General features: G+C 43.9%; 2 protein-coding genes across 2 annotated transcripts in view; one reads left to right on the top strand and one right to left on the bottom strand.

The window, feature by feature from the left end:
• The window catches only part of TH (tyrosine hydroxylase), a 532003-nt gene that overhangs the window by 210111 nt on the left and 298726 nt on the right, over nucleotides 1-23166 (bottom strand). The gene's annotated exons all lie outside the window — the stretch shown is intronic.
• CD81 (CD81 molecule) overlaps nucleotides 1-23166 on the top strand; it is a 56404-nt gene that overhangs the window by 26187 nt on the left and 7051 nt on the right. Inside the window, exons 3-5 of the mRNA XM_083723431.1 lie at nucleotides 13046-13143; nucleotides 15737-15811; nucleotides 22469-22579. Of these exons, the coding sequence (XP_083579557.1) occupies nucleotides 13046-13143; nucleotides 15737-15811; nucleotides 22469-22579 (284 nt within the window). The remainder of the gene's footprint in view (nucleotides 1-13045; nucleotides 13144-15736; nucleotides 15812-22468; nucleotides 22580-23166) is intronic.

Genomic DNA, 23166 nt, shown 5'->3' with positions numbered 1-23166 from the left:
AGAAACTTCTGCATTGTTATCAGTAACCCAACAGAGCACCTGTCTGTAGGAATACCTTATTACATTGTACCTTATCCCTGACATTCCTGTTCTCCTCTCCTCATCTTCTGACCCCACCACCACCACTTTTGAAGTCTACGTCCTGACTCTTTAACATTCCGCCCGCCATAGGTTGCTTTGCTCTGGTGTCCTTGCGTGCATTTACCATTAGTCAGTCTCAAGCACTGAGAGATCATGTTTCAGCCCAACGGCTGCATTCCCTTTTGGACAACCATCTGTGGGCCACATGGCAGTGGTGGGTGGGAGCAGAAGCCAAAGTGTCCAGAGGAACACATGTAAATTTCACCACCTGTGAAGTTTCTGCACACACACTCACATACCCTTCTCTGCCCTCCTTCCAGACAGACAAGAAGCTTTATTAGAGCTCAGGGACACATTCCTACAAGGTGAAGACCTTAATATGTAAAGTAGGGCCAGTGAGAGATGTGACCTGGGGAGAGTTCTGAGGGCCAAATGGAGAGAGCTGAAGGGCCACATTCAGGTTGGGTGAGGTTTCCCACTCCTGGTTTAGCTTCTTTATAGAAGTAAGCTGCTTGGCTGTCTGAGATGAGTGCTTTAATGGCTGATGGAAAACAGGACTGTGACTGGTTGTGATGTCATAATTGTGTTACCTTTGTTTTATTTTCATTTTGTTGTACTTTTCGTTTGGTTTTAATCTCTGTAAACTGCTCAGAGAACTTCGGTTACAGGGAAGGCTGTTGATTGTATAAATTGAATAAAAATGCTCAGATTTGAATTGCAAGGCTCTTGAGCAACCTTTGCCGAATTTAGGATAAATGGTAACCCTTTTATTTAAGGAACTGTTGGAAGTGACATTATCTTGATTTATACAAGCTGAAGAGCTTTTGGAGCCTTTTATCAAAAAGCAGGAGGCTTGTTTGATAAATATGCTTCAATATTGTTGAACCAAATGGAAAAGAGAAGGTTGATCCTCTTGTGCAACGAGTATTTTACTCAAAGGCAAGCATTTCTTGAATGTGCTGAGTCTGGGATAGAGTGGGGGCGGACATTCAAGCACAACCATCTTTTTCCACAGCTAAATCTGCATAAAGTTCTATGCATACCACCTGCTGCTGAGCATGAGGGGAACTTGTGGCCCTCCAGATGTTGTTGGGACTCCCAACCTCCATCATTCCCAGCCAGCATTGGCAATGGTCAGGGATGATGTTGTGCTCCAGCAACTTCTGGCATGCCACAAGTTTTCCCTGTTCCTGCTCTACGGACTTTGTTGGGGGTGGACAGGTTAGTAAATCCTGCGCTGGTTTTAGAAGAGGAATAGAACAGGAATTCTCTCTTTGACTACCTGTCCTAAAGTAACAGGAAAACGAGGGGCCACTAGGAGGGCATCGGAAGATGGCTGACAATAACATCTCTCCGACCCACAGGAGGTAATTAGGAGGCTGTGATGGGAGTAAATAGCCTCCCTACCCCCCCCAAGGTTGTGGGGGGGGCTGCCTTTGCCTGCTGTGCCCTATACCACCCCCGAACTTGTGGGGATGGGGGCACTAGGCAGAATGCCCTCCTGTGGATCTCGGTGCTCCTGGACACTGTCTCTGATCTGTGCCGCTAGCTGCAAGAACTTCAAAAGGAACAATTAGGAAGAAGCGAATGCACATATTTCAAGGAAGGAGGGGGAGTAAAGACTGCTAACTGAAGAGTTCTCTGATAAACAAGACGAGTCAGAGGAACAAGAATCAATCATGAGAAGATATGCCAAGAATCGGTATGGCAAAGGGACTGGATGGGGGAGGGGGGAAAAACTTTCCTTTCTTTCCTCTATGTGATTAAACAAGAATCCCCCTCCCCACAAGTCAGAAATGCCATTTTATTGACTTAAGCTGTGGATTTACGACTGTGTAGAGATAAATTTTCTAACCAAAGCATGTTTTAAGAAGAGCGTGGAAAGTTTAAGAGCTTTGGAATGACGCAGTTAAAAATACTGTCGCCATGTTGGCAAGCTCTGTCGGAGGACTTGAGTCTGGGAGGAGGAAAAGAGCTGTTTTTATATTGTGGGTGAGACTCCTCAGTGGGACTTAAGAACGACAGATCCTGAGATTAATGATGGAAAGAGCGATGTTATTTATGAAAGTGATGATATATGGAAACCATCTCGATATGAGGATTGGACGAACGGAAAAATTCACACAGGATATAATTGGTGTTTATCTGCTTAAGGAGATTATCAGAAGAGATCATAAAGAAAAAAGAAAAAATATACGGACAAGATGAGATGTGGAAACAGCAAGATAAGACTGGATAGAATTATGAACTTTATTTGGACTGATTTGGATATGAACGCAGTAGCAAGAAGTTGATCGGAATCCCCCTTCGGAACTTAAAATATGGGTCCCCTCAACAAAAATTTAAAATTTGGCTTTGTAATTCGGAATTTATGTGATGTGATTTGATTTGATTTGATTGGTCGGTTAATAAAAATTATTAAAAAATAATAATAAAGTAACAGGAAAACATAGCAAAAGTCCCAGCGCTTTCTTCCAAAGCCACATTGGGACGTTGGGGCAGCAAGGCACAAGGAGACCTACAAATGCAATGCAGGTCAGTGAGGGTCCACTTGGAGGGGGCACTTGGTCTTTCCTGGACTTGGCTGGTGAGAGAGGAAGGAATCACTTGCTTCAGGATCCTAGACGTCTTTGCAACCAGCACTGGATTTAGGGCAATGTGGGCGGTTCCCCTGCACAGGGTGCTGAGCCGAGGTGGTGCAAAATTGAGAAGATTCATTTGGGAGTGCCCAATTTTGGCCTTGCTCAGGGCGCACTATATTACCAAAGATTACCAATATTCACCCCTGCTAGACCTTTGCCTGCATGCAGCTCTTGCTCCAAGCCTCTGAATGGTGAGGAGCTATGGCTCTGCTGAGGAGGATGCGGAGCAGCTGTCTTCAATTGCAGTGATCAACGTGACTCATGTTCTCCAGGCTTGCCTGCCTGGATAAGTGTACTTAGGCTTAATATGATCTCTCTCATTTTTGTAAGTAAATCAGCCAGACTGCTGACTTGCTCAGAAGCAGAGCCCTTTTTTGGAATCTTCCATCTCTGCAGGAGCAGCAGTCCAAAGCTTACAGCGCATTAAGCTGTGCAGAGCATCTGCTTTTGGTATCCCAGTTTCCTCACACAGCTTGGCAGCGCCACCAGCACTGAAGTGTGCCTCAGTGCCTATTTCCATGATTTATTTTTTTGCATGCTGCCCACTTGCTTTTTGCACGGACTGGGAGAATATGAAGGCTTTGAGTCCTGTGTCGTGGATGTGGAGCAGCATGGACACGGAAGGCAGAAAGACCAGGAAGTGGTCAGCAGGTTATTTCTCCAGAATTTCTGCCCTACAGAAGGAAGCACTGTCTTTCTATCTCTCTCTTTTGCCAGTATTTGTTAAACATCCAGCAATCTGCTTCCTAGTAACATTGGAAATATTCCTAATATGCCTGCCGTGTGTGGGTGTGAGAGAGAGAAGCTCAGATACCTTATTAATAGAAGCTGATATGGCAGAGCTGTGAGTGACAAGAGTTTAAAAAGCGCGGCTGAATTAGCTTATTGTGTCCAAAAACATATGGCCCACCCTCTTGTGGAGCTGCCAACATGTTGCTGTGTGAGAATCATGCAGAAAAGGCGCTGCTTGGATTCCTCAGGGTTGTTTTTTAATTTCCATTCAGTAATAAATAGCAGACCATTTTGTTCAACTGTTCTCAACCCGAGGCTCCCCAAGTCTGGAGCCTCTGATGGCTTCTAATTGAAAGATTTGTTTCCAGACTTGCCACACCCTGCTTTGCTCTAGTGACTCCACTCCACTTGGCTATTCCTGGTTCACAAAGAGAGAGGAAAAGAGGAATGTTGTCCAGTGAACTTAAGGATATGTGCTGCTCTGCTTCCACATCCCTTGTATCATTTCTCATTTCTGCATGTTAGAACTCAACGTAGAGCTGTCCTCTGCATAAAATACCCTCCGTACTGTATATTAGGACACATTTGCAAATTCACATGCATGTTGCTTAATTGGTCTGCTTCTGCAATCCGAAAGGAGAGGGGAGGTCACAGCATATGGAACGTGTTGTTTCATTTCTCTTGTGAGGGTGTGGGAACGCAGGAGGGGGGGACTTTCAGCTTGTTAGAAGATGCATGAACTGTGAGCTGTGCTGAAAGACTTTCCTCCCTCCCACCCTCCATCCCAAATCTTTCCCTCTTCTTGTTTTCAACAAACATGCCAGCATGCAAGCAATATTTCCCCTCCCCTCTTCAACTGTGAATTCTAGAAACGTTTAAAAAATAAAAGCTGAGCTTTCAAGGAGTACTGTATGTTCCATCTGCTGAATCCTGTGGTTTTTAAGTTCCATTGGAGCCTTGGTCTATAAGGGAAAGAAGACAGTATTAACTTTCAGGGTAGAGTGCGCAGCCTGCTACCAGCCCTGTGCTAACAAGCTGTGTTTTGATAGCTGGCTTTGCCGACATGAGATGGCCTCTGAAGCGACCATTTTGAGGGAGTGGGTTTGTAGTGTACTGAGATCAGCACAGTGGCGAGGAAGTAATAACTGGGTAGGAGGAGGAGCAGCAGCTCAGTGTGATCACTTTTGCCAAAGCCCTTATGAGCCACGGATGGAGGATGCAGTGCGGAGTGAGTGGGAAGCAACAGGCAGCTGTGAGGATTAGGAGCCGACTAGGGGCAGACATTTGTGGTGTGTGTGCTGGGCGTGTCTGCATCTCCCTTCTCAGAAATGGAGCTCCCTGCCTGGCTGCAGAGAAGCCTCCCACCCCTATGCTGCTTTCTGTGTTTGTTCTTCGGCAGCTCCTCATTCCATCTTGGCAGAGTGAGTGGAGCAGCTGGATGTCTTTTTCAATGCTAGCAGGAGGTGTGTGTGTGTGTGTGTGTGTGTGTGTGTGTGTGTGTGTGTGTGTTTCCCCGCCCCCTCCTTCCATTGCAGCTCTGGCTGTGAAGGCTGGGCCTTCGTGCCACGGCGCCTGTTTACCGTCAGCTAGAGAAAGAAGAGTTCCTTCTCCTGGGAGTGAAGGAGGGAAGGGCCAGGCAGCGATGTGAAATGGAGGGTGTATCTCCCAGCTCATAAAAAAGCTTGAGATCAGGGTGTCTCTCTGCCCCTGCCAGAATATATATAACCTGTCATGAAGATGCATCCTCCTAGTATTTTCTCCCAACAGTTGCTTTGACTGCTTGTTTAAATTGGCATGGTGCCTTGGTTGATTCTGGTTCTTGTTCAGGTCTATACAGCCGGTCAGTTATGGATCCCAGTGGACACATGTCATGTACTCCATAGGTGCTAGACCCCTATAGTAAATGCAAGAGTATCCTGCAGCAGCTTATTGCTTTCCCTGTTGTTTTTTCCAGACCCTGCGCACCTGGTTCTGTGTCACAGCACCAAATCGTTACTCCATGAGGCATACTAGCTGCGAAACATTTTTATGCTATGGATATCCCAAATAGTTGGGTGGCTAAAATTATTTCTAACATATATATATATATATATATATATATATATATATGCATTTGGAGTGCAGATGCAGACTTACAGACTTGAAGCAATGGGCCTCTTATTTCCTAACACCTGTTTCCTTTCATCCTATTTCTACTGGTTCTTCTTTAAATTGCTCTGGTTTCAACGTCAGATGCATCAATACTTAAGCATATTTATCACAGTGAATTCAGTGGGGCTTAAAAGGTAGATGCAAACAACTTTATGAACTCTGGTTATAAGGCAGAAATATCCTGACTTTAAATTGCAAAATGCATTCACAGCTGATAGTGCTGAATTATGGTTCCCATGTGTTTTATATGTCCCCCTGGTGACAAATGTAGATGCAGCCCTGGAAGAGAAAGACTGGACCCCAATATCTCTGCTCTTATCAGCTCCAGCCAGCACAGGGAAAAATGGCTGTTGTAATCGAACAAGACCTGAACCGCACTGGTTACTCCTGTTACAGAGGAAACTTTGCTTGGGAGTCATTTTTATTTAAGGAATTTCTCCCTTGAATGATCTGGGGGTGAGCTATATGTGTGTCATCAAGGGTTGGACTGTCCCTCCTTCTCAGCCCTACTCGCCCTGCTCTAAGAGTCCTTGCTTAAGGAGCTGCTACTTTTGGGGGGTTGCCAAAGGAGACGCTGTCCTCTGGAAGGATGCAGTGCCAAGGTCTGGACACTTGACTTAAGGATGCTGAGCAGTGCTCTCCACCCAGCCAAGGAAAGCTCCACCCCAGTTGGCCTGTACTATTCTGAGACTGCTTGTACACACAACATTTTCCTTGGGGGTGGGTTGTTTCCTTCTTAGGCCACTGCAACCCACCAGACAGGAACGGCAACAGAATCAGCAAGCTTGGTAGGAAAAGGCCAAGAAAAGCTAGCTTCTAACTGCCTGCTTCTCCATCACCAGAAAGCTAGAGATACAGGTGTTCTTGGCTCCCATGTTACAGAAGAAAACAAATTCAATCCATAGTTTTGTGGGGGACCATGACAGATTTAAAAATCAGTGGTGGGTTGTAGGTTTGCCCCAGAATCGACTTAATATCTTCATGGGTTGGTTAGAACAGCTAGAGGGCATGCAAGAAAGTAAAAGAAAATGAATATGTACCATACATTTAAAGTAGAATTATACAATTTTAACCAGTCATGGCTACCGCCGCCCCTCCAAAGAATCCTGGGAACTGTGATTTGTTAAGGGTGCTGAGAATTGTTAGGAAACTCCTATTCCCCTCACAGAGCTACAGAGTTCCTTGGGAGAGGGATTGATGGTTAAACCACTCTCAGACAGATTAGACAAGAGGGTCCTGTTTTAGGCACATAGATACAACATAAACTATTGTTGGACTAAATAGCTTCCCAGTATCGATTTATTGCATGCTCCTTTTCCACCTTCCTTTGACCTTCCTATGCCCTGTACACATTATTTCTAAATAGACTTTTCCTTTGATTTGTCAGTTTTGCAATGTTCTTCCCCCTTGGCTCCTCTGGGCTGAACATGGAGTTCTGGACAAAACCTGTGAAATATGAAGAACAACTTTATTTTTTCATTTTTCTTTAAAATTGTAGCTCTCCTAATCATTTGGTTGGTTTCAGGAAGACTTGAATTTCAGGCTTTTCTCCAGAGCTGACTGCTTGGACTGTCCAGGGCTGAGAACCCCAGATCCCTGAGATGTCTTCCCCATGGCTGGGCTTGACATTGCCACTGCAGCTGCAGCAATATGCGGAACTTGTTCATGACCACAAAATAACCAAAGTTCTTCTTCTCATAAAAAGGTAGAAGCAGGGACTTCCCACCTCCTCCTCAGCAGGGACTTCCCATCTTCTCTCCCCTTTCACCAAGAAAAGAGACAGCAAATGAATCTGAAAGAGTATGCAAATAGCACAGAGTCCAAAATAAGAGAGCTGCTGACTACTCCCACTCAGTTGAGCTGCTGAAGGACATGTGCCCTCCCTCAGTATGTCTGCCCATCTTGCAATTTCCGTCACTTTGTTGAACTTAAGGTTCACACACACACACACACACACACACACACACACACACATATATATATATATTTGCATGACTATAGAAGGGATCCTAAAAATTCTTCACTGATGCTTTTTAAGTATACACTCCAAATTTATTATTTCCCAAAAAAAATTCTCATGTGTCTTTGTGTACAGAGAGAGATCTCCTAATCAGTTTGTTGGAATTACATTGTGATCCCACAATATCAAGGGGATTGTAAACTTTTACCTAAAGTACAGAAAGTCTGGCTTCAGAGTTTTGTCTTTTCTTGTCATGGAGCTACGGCGGGTGGGGAGAGTGATTGGAGGAGGAGTACTCATGATGTGAGATTCTCCAGAGAACATCTGGAATGATTTCCTGCCAGATAGCATTCTTTCGGTACAAGAGAGGCTCCATGTTGTGTAAAAAGCTCTTCTCAGGAAGGCAGGGGAAAGCAAGGAGTAGACTTTTCTCCTACTCCTACTTGTATCACTTGAGAAGGCTGGAGTAGGATTACCTGTAGAGGTATTCAGGGTGTGGATCACTACAACTATATGGGGAGTTTCTGTGTAAAAGACTTATTACAGTCCCTGGTTCTAGTAGTAGTAGTAGTAGTAGTAGTAATAATAATAATAATAATAATAATAATAATAATAATAATAATTCATTATTTGTACCCCGCCCATCTGGCTGGGTTTCCCCAGCCACTCTGGGCGGCTTCCATAGAAACCAAAAAACTCCAAAATATCACACATTAAAAACTAATATCACACATTAAAAACTACTTGGAGGAAATGTCCTGGTTAAGTGAAGGAAAACACTTAACCTATAATAGTGGTGGTCATAGTATTCATTTCATTTCTTTATCACTTTAAATTTTTAAGAAACAAACAGCGCTTTACAGCACATTAAAACATCAAATAAAACAATCCAGAATAAAACATTCCTAGAGAATGTCAAATGCAAAGTATATCCATTCAAAGGAACATAGTTAACAGGAAACTAAAATATTATCTTAAGGCTTTCAAAACAGAATATTACAAAGCAGGTCAACCACAGAATGCACATTTAACGCAGCAAAGTTTTCTAAGAAAAACCTGAAAGGAAACATGACTAAAGGAAATCAAATATAAAATGCATATTTAAAACAGCACAATTAACGAGAATAAAATATTATCATAAGCAGAGAACATATCTGCTGCTGTTGCTGCCAATCCTGTCAATGGTGGCTCATGATGAATGGCAGCTATGGAAGCTCAGGCTCTGTGACCTGGGTCTGCACTAAGAGATGGCCAAGATGGTTCCAGCAATCTTGCTACTACATATTTCCCCAGGCTCTACAGTTTAAGAAGAAATCAAACTTGGGCTCTAGCCACACTACCCCTCTTGTATACCACACTATGTTCCCTTTCTTTGATTATGTTGGCTGTAAAACATGAAAAGAGTAAGAATGTGGCCAGGAAATAAAGAGAGTGCTCTTCCTAAACTTTGCCTTGTTCCTTCTCTTGCCTGTTTGACAACAACAGGTAGTGAAATTGGCAGGTGTGAGCAGGAAGAGATATAGCCAGATGATTCCAGCATTCCAAGAGTTTCTATGGATGCATTTATTGCCTGTTTTCTGGGCTGAAGACTGAGGAGATGGATCTGTCTTCACACCCTAAGTTTTGGCTCTGATCCTAAAAACCCAGTTGTGCGAACTAATCCTGATGGCAGATGCAGTTTCACCTGTCACCAGAAGTGTAGCTCTTCAATAAATGGTTGTACAACACAGGGGTGGGGTTTTTTTTGGGGGGGGGTGCCAAGCAATTTTTGACAGAGACAAGTATGACTCTAATGAAGGCTTGGTCATAAAGGAAATGTGTCTCAATGGAACAGCATTTGTCTGCATTCAAATGATTGGGTGGCTCCAAGAGAGATTTGGAAGACACCCCAGTTACTGAAGGGTCAAGAAGAGGTCTTTTGTTTTACTCTTCTCTGAAAAAGGAAACACAGTGCTGACCAACCCAACTCTCCAGAACTGCTTATGGAGTTCCACACATAGAGTGAACTCTCAGCACTTACTCTGCAGAGAAAACAACTTCTTGACTGTAGAGTGTCCAATATAAAGAGGTTAGTCTCAGGGTGAGAGAGATGCTCCCCACAGGCTCAGATGCTGAAGATGCAAGTGGCTTATCTCATGTCATTAAATCTACACTGCACATTTTCTTAAAAGGAGTTTCTACTTTGCTGAATTCAGTTTAGTTGGATACAAGGGGTCATTGTCTGTCTGCTTGGGAGGTTTGTTGTTGTTTTCATTTTAAAACTGCATAGAATAGTCCCACTCTTATTTGCCTCCAGTTGTCTATTTGGCTCTGGCTCTCCGGGACAAAGAGAAACTCAATAAAGGCTGTCTGTCTGTGTCTTAGAATGAATCTGGCTTTTCTCCCAAAGGCTTCTCAATCATTTTATTGCTTTCTGACTTCAGTTCCATTATCACACTTCTTTCCCACTCTCCATCCCACTGCTTACGATGGAACAGCTTCCACTCTCTTGGGTGCCTGTCAAGAAACAGGAGGATGAAGTCACTGAGTATTGGAAAACTCCTCGAGTCTAACTGCCTGAATTATTTTCTTCTGTGAATTATGCCAAAGAAATTTGAGGTGGTCTGGAGGAGCTGCGTACTGATGCCTTCCAGTGTGCAAACAAGAGTCTTGTTGAACCTTTAAGACTTGTGGTGCCTCCAGACTGTCACTATTTTGTGGGATGGATTTAGGTACATGCTGTTAATTTAAGGTTTGCACAATTAAAGTTCCCTGTTGCCCTAGCACAACAAATGCACTAACTATACACACACACACACACACTGAATATGTGGTTAGGAAAATCGCAGAGAAATGCACAAAAGTGTGGGATAAATGAATGATGAACGGGAAGACATGTTAGCAACCGCATATATAAACATGGTTTGGGGGGGGGGATAAAGAGTGTGAACAATGAGGTTGGGAAAATGAAATGCATAAACAGTGATAATTATGTAATTAACAGTGATTCACAAAACAAATGTTAGTAATGCAGACATCCTGGCATAGGAAAGCCACTGGCTTTCAGCTGTTTCCTTGCTGGGGTTGTAATAGCTCATCTTTCTCCATGCTGAAGTCCTAAACGTGGCTGCTTGAGCGCAGGTCTCGTTGAAATGGGTGGCACTTGCTTTTCAAGAAAACGCGTTTTGGGACTTGACCAAACCAAAAGCATCTCTTTCTAGAAAGTTCTTAATTCACAGGGCCAGGGCACAGCTAGGGGAGAGGGGAAGATTTTTCTGTAGGTCTCCTCCTCCCAGTAAGGCAAGAGCAGGAAACCACATCTCCGTATTAGGAGTGTAGGCTTTGCATCCTTAAGGTTGCAGGTTCAGGGCCTAGTGTTTTCAAGAAGGGCTAGGGAAGGCTTTTACTAGAAACACCTGGATAGTGTTTTTTACAGAATGCCATAAAGAGCTACCTTACATAATGCAGCTTGATAAGGATAGCACCAGTGCCTGGTTCTGTGCTCATTGCAGATATTTGCATTATCTAGAAAGTTGTTTTTCTGCCTGGAGGAGATAATTTTCTTGGGGGAAAGCGGCTACTTAATCTACTTGTTTCTTCATGATATGATACAGGAGAGATTAAACCTTAGTACTAACAGATGACCTTCTGTCTTTGTTTTTGCATTTCTCTCTCCTTTTTAAATAAATAATAATAATAATAATAAAATCTTCAGCTGCACACCCCCAAAATAGTAATTATGCAGCATGCAAAAGCTTTTGTGTAAGGTCTTTGTGTGGGGTTCCTTGTCTCTCCTCTGGCCTCCTGCCAATCTACCTGACAGTGTGTTTATGCCATTCCTATTAGATCGATGCCTCCTGGCCCACATAAGACCTCTCTAGTATTGGCTGGCTGCCGTTTCTCATCTTGAACCCATTCTAGATTAAAAGCAGAGCTCCTTTCCCTCTGAAGAATGTTACTTCAAAACAAATGGGATGGAAAGACATCTTCTGTTTTATAACAAGCCTTCAGGTTTATATGACTGTAAAGTTCTGCCCTCCCACCCCCACCCCACTCTGTGTTTTACAGTAGCAAGCAGTTCACCTCCCACCTCTCCACCATCTGTGTCAAGTGCTTGGCAGGTTGTCAGTTTAGGACAGTTTCTGTAACAAGCTGGCTTTCTTCTTGGCTGGCATTCTGTAGGCACAGTCAGATTTAGGGTGTTTCATTGCCAGCAGTTAACAAGATGCTGGGAGATCCGGACATTTCCTTTTAGAACTTCCCTATATAATGCTATAGGACTCTTTGATGCTGCACTGTTGCTTTCAGGGATAAGTATAACCACACCCCATTCTTTCCCTAGCAAACCAGCCATGACTTTTGATTAAGTTACCAGTTAGTAGCATGGAAATTTATAAATAGGAACATTATTGTTGATCATACAGTTTCATTTTTATCTCTCATAACATGCTGGCTTCATCCTGATTCTCTTGTACGGTGGTGTTCAAAACTTTCGGCCACTGCAGAACTCTTTTTATGGTGACTCAACTGCCAATGAGCCTATTTGAAGCTGCTATGTCAAAGAGGATTCTGGGGCATGTTCTGTGGTGCACCCTGAATTATTGTGGGCTGGTGCTGGCCTGGCTAGTTCAGCCCTCTTTCTGGTGCTTATATTGAACTGAGAAGCTAGATTTGGGCATTCATTGCAAAGGTACGAAAGGGGTCTTTCAGGTAAGTTCAGGTGAGACTGATTAGAATCCTCCCCATGGTTGGGTCCCTGATTGTTCGGGATTCTGGATCACATCTAAGCACACTGAACTTAGAAGCTCCCTTCATATGGGTATAGAAAAGAAAAACAGAAAAAGGGAGAGAAAATGGCAGCAGTGAAATGAGAAGGTGAACATTATAGAAAGTGATGAAAGGCTCTTTTGGTAACAAAACACGGGCATAAATAATGTGACTTGCCCTCTTGTTCAATATCAACCACAAGCTTCATTGAAGAGGAAACCACCAGAAATCAAGAAAGAGGATGCAACTACTAAAAGAATTCAGAAGTTTGACCAATAATACATGAAATGCTTTTTAATCTACAAGCACAGATCCAAAAGTGGCGTGTTAACAAAAATAAAGGTACCCATGCCACCATCTTTCTTGGCCCCATCCAAACTATCTGTTCTGGCCTCTGCCCACAGGCACTATCTTCACTCTGCTATTGCAAAGCTTCCTGTTTCACCCACTGACAGGCTTTTTGCTGGCAGTAGCCCAAGGATAGCCATGAAACGGAATGTTCTGGGGCAAGGGAAGAACTGACCCAATGGGTCCTGAGCCTAGCCCCACTTGATGGGTGTGGGTTCAATTGCTACTACAGCTCCAGGCTGGCTTTGCCTGCCCCCCCTCCCCTGCTGGTGTGAGCAGAGCGGTGGTGTTCTGGATTAAACAAATGCACATCCCTCATCACAAGCTGTTTCTCATCAGACTTCCTTCATTGATGCCTGTGCCTTCCTTTTGTCTTCCCTGGCAGGAATCTACATCCTGATTGCTGTTGGAGCAGTGATGATGTTTGTGGGTTTCCTGGGCTGCTATGGTGCCATTCAGGAGTCACAGTGCCTTCTTGGAACAGTAAGATACCATTTTTACTTCCTTACCTTTTCCCTTAATACCTTAATGATAACCCAACAGTAGAAAGGGTTGGTGTACATTGAGGGGACAAGCATATCTGTGGTTCAAGTGCACTTTTGGTCCTGTTTAGCTGGCAGCTTTTGTCCAGAAGAAATGGGGAAACTGTAGAATCCTTCTGCAATTTATTTGATCCCAATTTATGTCTGTGAAAGACTTCTGTGGTACCATCTAAATCCCAAGGGTGCTCAGCATATTGCCACTATGTTCCTCAGTGACAAAGGGGAAGCCAAGCATGCGTGGTTTAGTTATTCTATCTCTAGATATCTAAATTACCCAAATATTAAATTATTATTTGTGTAAGATTGCCTTGTCCTCCTAGAGAACAGCAGTATGTCCTGGTACAAAATGAGACAGTAGTATTTGCCTGGTTCATAAAGTGCTCTGAGATTCATGTTCTTTCTCTGTCTGCCTCCATCCCCACTGCCTGCCTCCTTCCCTCTCATCCTCTCTACCCAGCAGGCTGCCAAGGGTGGGACAGATCACTCTTGCCAGAGCCCTGGGTGGATTGCTCACACGGGCCTTTTGAAACAAGGCCTGAGAGCTGCTGGTTGCCTGGCCCTGCTTTTAAATTATGTCAGTGCTGTGTGAAAGTAAATGTCTGCCAAGGGAAGACCAAAATCAAAACAAAGGCTGAACTCTTGCAAATAGCAAGGAGAACAAGCCCCAAGAATATAGATCCACAATCAATAATTTAAAACAGAAAAGCTGCCTGAAATGTGCAGAATGCATTTTTAGGGGAAATAACCCCTAAACTTGGAACTTAATTGGCTGCATCGCCATGTCTGGCATTAAAAACACAAAGTCGCAAGGCTGCTGCCCTCCCTGTTTTATAGTGGTGCTCTTTTGGAAAAAAGAATGTAAGGAGAGCCTTCTGGTTCAAGTCAGTGGCCTGTCTATTCCAGTGGTCAGTCAGATGCCTGTGGGAAGCCTACAAGCAGGACCTGAGCACAACTGCACTTCCCCTCCTGTGGTTTCCAGTGACTGGTATTCAGGAGCATAATGTCTCCCACAGTGGGAGCAGAACGTAGCCATCATAGCTAGTAGCCATTGATAGTTTTATCCTGCACGTATTTGTCTAATCCTCTTGAAAAGCCATTCAAGTTGGTGACCATCATTGCCTCTTGGGAGCCTCTTGCCTTTTTTTTTTAGGTTGCATTTTCTTTCTTGCCCATGATGGAGTGCATACGTACCCTCCTTTTTGTGTTGCTGTAATTCATTGCATACACACCCCTATCTTGCCCTGGGAATGCTCAAGCTCACCCCTTTACATGTGGTCTACATTTGTAAATTGATTGGAGACTTGTGAGAGTATCACAATTTGGAGACTTTACTGGACAGTCCCATGCACTCTCCTGCCCCATTGTTGCTTATGAAGCTGTCACTCCCTGGCTTCTCTGTTATTTGCGCTCTGCCAGGCTATTGCAAGTCCTCAGGGAAGCACTGTAATTTCTCCTGTTCTGTATATAAAACGTCCACTGGCACTTGAAGTGCTCAGTAGAAATTGCTCGTAACTGTCCCTTGAGCATTGTAGACAAATGTCTGAGGACTTTCTGGAAAGTAGTGGGATTTTGCTGCAAAATACACTACTGTATAACATTGTTCCAGTGTTTTTTAGAGGATGAGCATGAATGGCTGAGATATTGCTACAGGAGGCCTTTTCCCAAAGCTTCTCAGCTACACCAGAATGTTTGCAATTGTCTTCTGGCATTGTGATGCTAGTGCACAGCGTTTTGTGCTGGTGCTACTTATCCTGGTCTTTCTAATCACTTGCTGTGTTAGCACATTGTGCTCCTGCACTACTTTCTTCCTCTTTGCATGGCCAAGAAGAGAACTTCTGCCAAGTTCTGCGTTTAAAGACTCTCTGCTTCATGTGACATATGAACCAAATATCTTGCTGCAAAACAGACTCTAGTCAGTGTCATAATTCAATTTCAAACCATGAGTTATAAAGCTGCCTTATTAAGCTAGCCGGAGCTTTATAAAAACAAAACAAAAAACAGGATTTCTGGTTTGTACATAGCAGTAAGCTGAGATCCTTTAAAAACAGAACTAAACTCTGCAGGTGGAGGAGTTGGAAGTGCATAAATCTGATGCTTCACTCCAGATGCTGTGGACTACAGCTCCCATCATCCCTGACCATTGGCCATGCTGGTTTGGGCTGATGGGAGTTGTAGTCTGTAACATCTGCAGAGCCTACCCCTGCACAAAACCATGATTTAGCATTGCTTGCCAACTGAGCCGCTGTTTACAATGAGACAGCAGCCTTAAATGGAAGGCTCAGAAGCAGAATGCATTCCCTTTGAATTGAACTGTATGGGGATGTGGAATACACATTGATTTGTGGTTTCTCAAAGAGGCCACTATTGTCCTGGTGAGATAGTGATGGCTCTCCATTCATGAAGTTCACTATTGACCCTTTTTAATCTCATACTCTTGACACCCCCTTAAACGAACTTGCACACTCCTACCAAAGTCATTCTCTGTTACTGGAGAGCACTACTTCCTTTTCTTATCTGATCTGTTTTCTTCACAGTTTTTCACATGCCTCGTAATCTTGTTTGCTTGTGAAGTGGCTGCTGGAATCTGGGGCTTCGTTCATAAGGATCAGGTAAGGGGATTCATGAAGAGGATTCATAATATATATTTATGCAGAAACGGTAAGTTTCCAGCACGACAAAGAATCTCATGGTACCTTAAAGGCCAACATTTTTAATGTGGCATGAGTGTCCTAGGCCAAAGCCTGTTGAGTTTGCAAAGTGATGTAGTTTCTCCTCACAAAACCCCTTGTAGAGGGTAGGTTAGGCTGGGTGCCCAAGAATATATTTATAAATGACCGGGCTGTTTTGTATTCCTTTACTTGTTTTTCTTCACGTACCAGCCCCTAGGTGTGACAGCATGCTAGACCTCTCCCTTCCTCCCCTCAGATAGTGATGTGAGGAAATGCGTGGCGTGTTGACCTTCGCGTAGTTTACATTTGATGCATTGCAAGGAAAATAAGACCAGCCCCTCTTTTTAACATCTAATTTGGCACAGGGAGCTGGTGATTACTCCCAAAACTTTATAGTGAAGCTAGGTTAGGAATTTGGGGTGGTATCCAACAAAGTACCGTATTTTTCGCTCTATAGGACGCACCTGACCATAGGACGCACCGTGTTTTAGAGGGGGAGAACAAGAAAAAAAATTCTCCCCCTCTCTGCGCAGCGCCCCTTCAGCGAAGCAGTAGGAGAAACGGAGCCCCTTCCATTTCTCCTGCAACTTCGCTGAAGGGGCGCTGCGCAGAGAGGGGGAGAATTTTTTTTCTTGTTCTCCCCCTCTAAAACAAGGTGCGTTCAAGGTGCGTTCGGTCGCCTTCAGTGAAGCAACCCGAAGCCTCCGGAGTGCAGCGGGAGTTCCCACTGCACTCTGGAGGTTTCAGGCGGCTACCTTGGAAGCCTGGAGAGTGAGAGGGGTCGGTGCGCACTGACCCCTCTCGCTCTCCAGGCTTCAGTGAAGGCAACCTGAAGCCTCTGGAACGCGGCGGGAGTTCATGCTGCACTCCGGAGGCTTCGGGTTCCTTTCGACCTGCTCTTGCTCTCCCGGCTTCAGCAAAAGGAACCTGAAGCCTCCAAAATGCAGTGGGAACTCGACCCCTCTCGCTCTCCAGGTTTCAGCGAAAGCAACGCGGAGGGAGCACTCCCTCTGCACTTCGGAGGCTTTGCGTTGCTATCGCTGAAGCCAAGGAGCCTGCATTCGTTCCATAGGACGCACAAACATTTCCCCTTAATTTTTGGAAGGGAAAAAGTGCGTCTTATAGAGTGTTTGTGCGTTAGCTTAGTGCAATGAATTTGGGCTGCAAGGCAGAACTTTCCCTCCTCCTCTCCCTGTGTGTCGCCCATGCACCCCCTGAATTGGTTCTGGGGATTACTCCGACTCTGCAGAGCAGATTTGAAGAGGGTGCAGGAAGAGGAAAGGGAGGGGAACTGCTTTGTTGGATACCACCCTGGTCCTGGGTTTTCCACTCTAAAACATAATACTGCAACTACATCAGCACAGGGCACATTCACATGAGGCAGAGCATGGTTCTGTCTTCTTTGTAGCAACTTTCCCCAGTGTGGTGCCTTCCACATATTTTGGACGGCTGTGATAGCTGTGGCTGGTGTGGTTTATAGTCTAAAATGCTTTGAGGGCACCAGGTTGGGGAAGGGTGTTTGCAGCTCCTCTTTTGCAGATGTTTTAACAGGTCCAGGATAGTCAGGAACTATGCAGCAACACAATATCCCAACCTGCTGCTTCAACAAACGTTTTGCCCTACCCTTCTTTCCTACCTGCTGAGAACAGCCCTCTAGCTCTGGAGGCCAGAGGAACCAACTGCATCTGCTTAAGAGCCAGAAATCATGCTAATGTTTTCATCCATAGCTGCTGCAGAAATTTCTGTTGTATGTATACAGTTGTTCCCTATGCGCTTCCACAGACTGTCGTGACATACAAAATACAACTCCCTGCCCTGAGAGTTTCCAATCCAAGTTTCAGTATAGGGGAAGACTGGAAATAAGAGGCCCAGGCGAGAAGGGCTGGATAATACAAGAGAGTTTCTAAATATAGACTTTGTTTCAGTTGTACATTGCTGTGATTCGGTAAAGACAAGTGTTGCCTCGGGATCAAGTGTTGGCAATGTTCCCTCTGACAGCTGAGTGCTCTAACCTGAATAACATAGGGGGTACTATGTTCAGAGTTTTGAGAGTGTTGGTGATCCGTCCTCTTTCCCAGTTGGTTACAGCGTGGTGCTGAGAACGCCAAGGTTGCAGGTTCAGTCCCTGTATGGGGCAGTTGCATATTCCTTCATTGCAGGGGGTTTGGACTAGATGATCCTCAGGGTCCCTTCCAACTCTTCTATGATTCCTGCGGCATGTTTGGCAGCTACTGAATAGCTGTGAAATAGATTGTGGATAAGTGGAACATGCAAAAAAAATGCCCCTTTCCCAGCACACTCCATTCCATTTCCCAAACCCAGTTTCCAGTTTCCCATATCCCCCACCAGCAACAGCCAATCAGCATGCTGTGTCTGCTGACCACAATCAGTCCTCACTAGGATGTCACCCCTTTAGAGTGGTTTTTGTGCCTTTTTTTTTTTTTAACAAAATTTATTTCTACAAACCTTAAGGTATCCGCAAACCTACTGATACTGCCTTCCAGATAGGGCTGAGGAAAAACTCCTGTCTAAAACACTGGCAAGGGTTGCCTGTCAATGTAGACTATACTGTACAGGGTGGGCCACAGTGGTCTGACTGCACAACCCAGTTTCCTGTGTTTCATCCTTGCACGTGACTCTATGGGGGTTATCACTCAGATAGCAAGTTTGCTATTATCATTCATCAGTAGTAGTAGTAGTAGTAGTACAGTCATACCTCGGGTTACAGATGCTTCGAGTTGTGCGATTTCGGGTTGCGCACTGCACTGAACCCAGAAGTACCGGAGCAGGTTACTTCCAGGTTTCGGTGCATGCGCAGAAGTGCTAAATCGCACACATGCAGAAGCACTGAATCGCAACCCGTGCGTGCGCAGACGCAGCACTGTGGATTGCGAACGTACTTCCCACACGAATCATGTTCGCAACCCGAGCGTCCACTGTAGTAGTAGTATATCCCACCTTTGTCCCTGATAGGACTCAGGGTGACTAACATAAAAACTAGAACTGCTAAAAACACAGGGAAAAAATCCTATAGTATCATGCAGACTATATTGTGGTTATATCCTTGAATAGCTGTTAGTACTTCAACAAAGAACACATGTCAAACCTAGTCCTCTGAGGTGTTTCCCCAAAGTCCAGAAAGTGGTAAGGATTAGCATTGTTGCTTGTGGGTTGGGTATACACATTCATTTTTCTGCAAGACCATTTGGGATAGGAAAAAAAACTAAAATTGTACATTTGGGGCCACGACAGTTCATCTCATAGTTTCTTTGATTTTCTGTACATAGCCTTATATAAGACAAATACCTATGTAATGGAAGATAAAATTTCAGACTTGGAGAAGGGTTTTCTCTCCCCATATTAGTCTATGTGGCTAACCACAACATTGTGGTTACACAAATAATACAGTGTTTTTAGGAACATTATTATGGAGTTTGAGGCTATGGAAAACTATGCATCTGCAAGTTGTTCTGATGTCTAGACTTAAAAGGGATAATGAAAACACAGGGCGAGGGAGAGCCAGGAAGAAGTTATGTAATAAAAGATGCTGATTTGGTTACCTTATCATAAAGTAGATGAATGGCTGTGGGGGCAATAAATAAATGCTCTCATAGGGAGAAAAAAAAAGTAGGCAATGCAGGGGGTTATTAAATCAAGCCAAGGTAAGCATTATAATGATTATAGCAATGAATAGCTTGAAATAAAGGACACTGGGGGTTTTTTAAACTTGCAAGAGCATTTATCTTTTGGAAGAGACTGCCAAGATGGTGGATTTTCCCCATCCCCTTGCAACCTTTGCATAATCAAGGGCTTTGTGATGATTGCGGAAACCTGTTTATATACAAGCTCATTACATCCTGTTGAATAACAGTTGGAAAACTTTGGACCTCTTCAGTAGCCTACTTTTTTACAATATTACTTTAAGTTGTGTTTATATGACTCTTACTACGTTTGGGTCACTATAGCCTCAGATGTTATCTATCCCAAAATTCCACAATTTCATTCTCTCACAAGATAGTTCGCAATATTCATCCAGGGAATCACAATCACATAGATTTTGAGACTGTGTTTAGAGCTGTGGTAAAGATTTTATTTCTGAGAGTAACTAGTAGTTTTTGCTCCCCTTTTCTGCTCATCCTTATTTTTCTTCTTCTGCCTGTCTGCACTTGTTGTCTTCATCTCTCTCTCTCTCTCTCTCTCTCTCTCTCTCTCACACACACACACACACACACACACACACAACCCTTAAACCTCACCATAGCATGACGTGGAGGCAAACTTGATTATGTTGTTTCACTGAGATGATACTGATTTCTCTCATCCCACCACAAGGAGTGTGGGGTTCCTGTGACTGCACGAGAAAGAGCTTAACACCAGCACCACACAGCCACGCTATGTGGGAATAATTTGAATGTCACTCACTCATTCCTCTGTATCAAATGACCACTCACTTTTATTAGCATTGGTGTCATCTGAGCCCTTCTGCGGGCTGTGCACAGTGGGAGGAAATTCTATTATCAGTGTTTTTATCCACTAGCCAGTTGCAGATGGCACTGAAGAAATGAAATAGGAGGATTTTGTAGTCCTTAATGGTCTTCCCCTAGGGCAAATTATCCCTTAATAAAAACAGCCTCCCATTCTTCCTTTTTAAAATGAAATCTGGCATGCTGTTTCTCAACTTCCTACTTCCCCAAGGGAATTGGGGTGGACATGTTCCCCTTAGCACAGCTGTAAACAGCTGGCCCACACATGTGTTTCCCTAAAAGAGTTTAAATCCACAATGCATTTGCCCTGCTGCAACTCTGTTGACTCTGGAGCATGACAATCTTGATGCTTTATTTAGCACTTGGCTTTGTTTTTTTAGCACACAAGGGGAGAACTGGAGGGCACAGGTTTCCACTGCAGGCTTAAAAGTCTATCGAAAAAGAAGCTTTCATAGTCTTCCTCAACAAACCAATTTGGCATGTTTGTGATGGGAGGGAGGTTTTTTTTCCAGTTGCAGGGACCCAACAAATACCCCCTATTTCCATTATGGACCAACCTCACCCTTTGATGATGAGGACACCCTCAGAAACAATAGGGAGGTGCACATGGAAGAAAGCAGCCCCTCAAATATCCAAGACCCAGCCCTTGTAGGGTTTGAAAGATTAAAACTAGCACCTTGAGGTTAGCCTGGAAACTACTCTGGGGAGAGGGAAGTAATGGCATAATGGAATCCACATGGTTAGCCTTTTGGGAGACAAAACCAGTTCCATCTCCACTACGTTGATGAGAGAAGCCTCTGGACAGCTCTTTCCATGTATCAACAACTAGTCCTTGGTTTGGAGCACCAATATTGCCAATACAGTGGTACCTTGGTTCTCAAACGTAATCCATTTCGGAAGTCCGTTCCAAAACCAGAGTGTTCCAAAACCAAGCCACACTTTCTGATAGAAAGTAATGCAAAATGGATTAATCCGTTCCAGGCTTTTAAAAACAACCCCTAAAACAGCAATTTAACATGAATTTTACTATTTAATGAGACCATTGATCCACAAAATGAAAGCAATAATCAATGTTCTGTACTATAAAATAAATAAGACAGTATTGTAGATTATGAAAATTAAAATTAATTTTTTTCTTACCTGTACTGATTATAGTCAGGGGCTATATGGGGGGTTTTTATCCATTTCCGCAGTCACACAATCAATCAATCATAAAATGAAAAAAAAGCCACAGACAAAAAAATGAAAAAGCCATACAAACAAAAACGCAAAAAATAGCAAAAGCGAAAGCACCAAATATCACCTCAGAACAGTGCAATCAGAAACAGAAGGCTTTAATTACGATGGGGGGAGGCTTAAATTTGCTGCTTAAGGGTAAAACGGGAGCAAATAAGCCTTAATTACTATGTGGGGCACTCAAATTTGCTGTGCAACAGGAGAAACGGAAGCTCAGGCTTCTGCGGCAAAGTTCGAAAACTGGAACACCTACTTCTGGGTTTGCAGCGTTTGGGTTCTGAGTTGTTCGGGAACTTCACTGTTCAAAAACCGAGGTACCACTTTAATATTGTTCACCTGCTTTAGGACCCGTGAAGCTTGCAGGAGACTGTTGGTTCAAACCCATGTACTCTTAACTGAAAATTATCCTGACTCAGTTAAGGACTGGTCACTGAGTTCCTCTAGCATTTATTGAGGGCAGAGGGCCTATCCAACTTGTACCACTCTTCTTACTGTTTAACTCCATCTTGCTGGATTGCCTTCTCTTTTCAAGAGTGCGACAGACTTTCTGCAAGCCCAGCTCCCTGCTCTGAACTTAGCCTCTGTTCTGGATGACAATGTTAATCTACAAGCTATTTTCAGGTTTTCCTGAGCTCTGTTGGTTGTCTGTCATCTCTTTCCTTTCCTTTTTTCTTTTTTGAGACAGTTTGAATTACTGGGAAGAAGCCGAGGTAATTTGCACTGCCCCTAGCCTGTGGCACCATGTGGTTGAGCTGCTGCCATCACCATTAACTTCAGTGTACCTATCTGCCTTAAGCAACTGGAAACTTTAGAAAACACCTGGATAACATTTTTAATTGTGGCTGTATCTTCTTCCCTCTCCCTGCCCCCGTTGCAGATTGCCAAAGATATCACACAGTTCTACGACCAAGCGCTACTCCAAGCAAAGTCAGGTGAAGCTGAGAAAGCAAACAAGGCAAAGGCAGTTGTGAAAACCTTCCACGAAACAGTAAGCTGGATGCACAATTTGTTGGAAATCAAACTTGACCTTCCATCCACAGGCATGTAGTTGGCATCGTTGTTGTTCAAAGAAGTGCCCAGGGAGTATATAATTCGGAACACTGCTATTGTCCCTGTAAAGCAAGCCCTCATTGAATTTAAGAGGCTCTTCCCCCTTGGCCATTAAAGCACTTTGGGTGTCCCCAAGAGGCATTGTTGAGACCAGTGAGCAGGATGCAAGAAAGATAGCAGACATTTTAAGTGGCTAAATAAAACCAAAAGGGGTTGACATGGGAACATTATGTGTTCAGGTTTGCCATCTCCCCCCAAATAGGGGAGGGGGGAGGACCAGGAATGGCAAGAACTGAAATTTCGTATGACAGATCCCATTGTGCTTTTCATTGGAAAGCGCCAGTGATATGATGTGTGGTCTGCTTATAAAGAGAAAAGATAAACCAACACCTGCATGTCTCCATATTATATAATAATAGCTCTTAAATGAGAGGTGGCTACCCCTGCAAAGGTTCAAAAAAGATCGTTGTCTAGTATAAGGTGCCACCTTCCAGCCCATTTTTCAGATTCTTTGTAGACTTCCAG

This window comes from Podarcis gaigeae, assembly GCF_964106915.1.
Source record: "Podarcis gaigeae genome assembly, chromosome: 1".
NCBI lineage: Eukaryota > Metazoa > Chordata > Lepidosauria > Squamata > Lacertidae > Podarcis > Podarcis gaigeae.
This window is presented reverse-complemented; position numbering and strand designations above follow the sequence as displayed.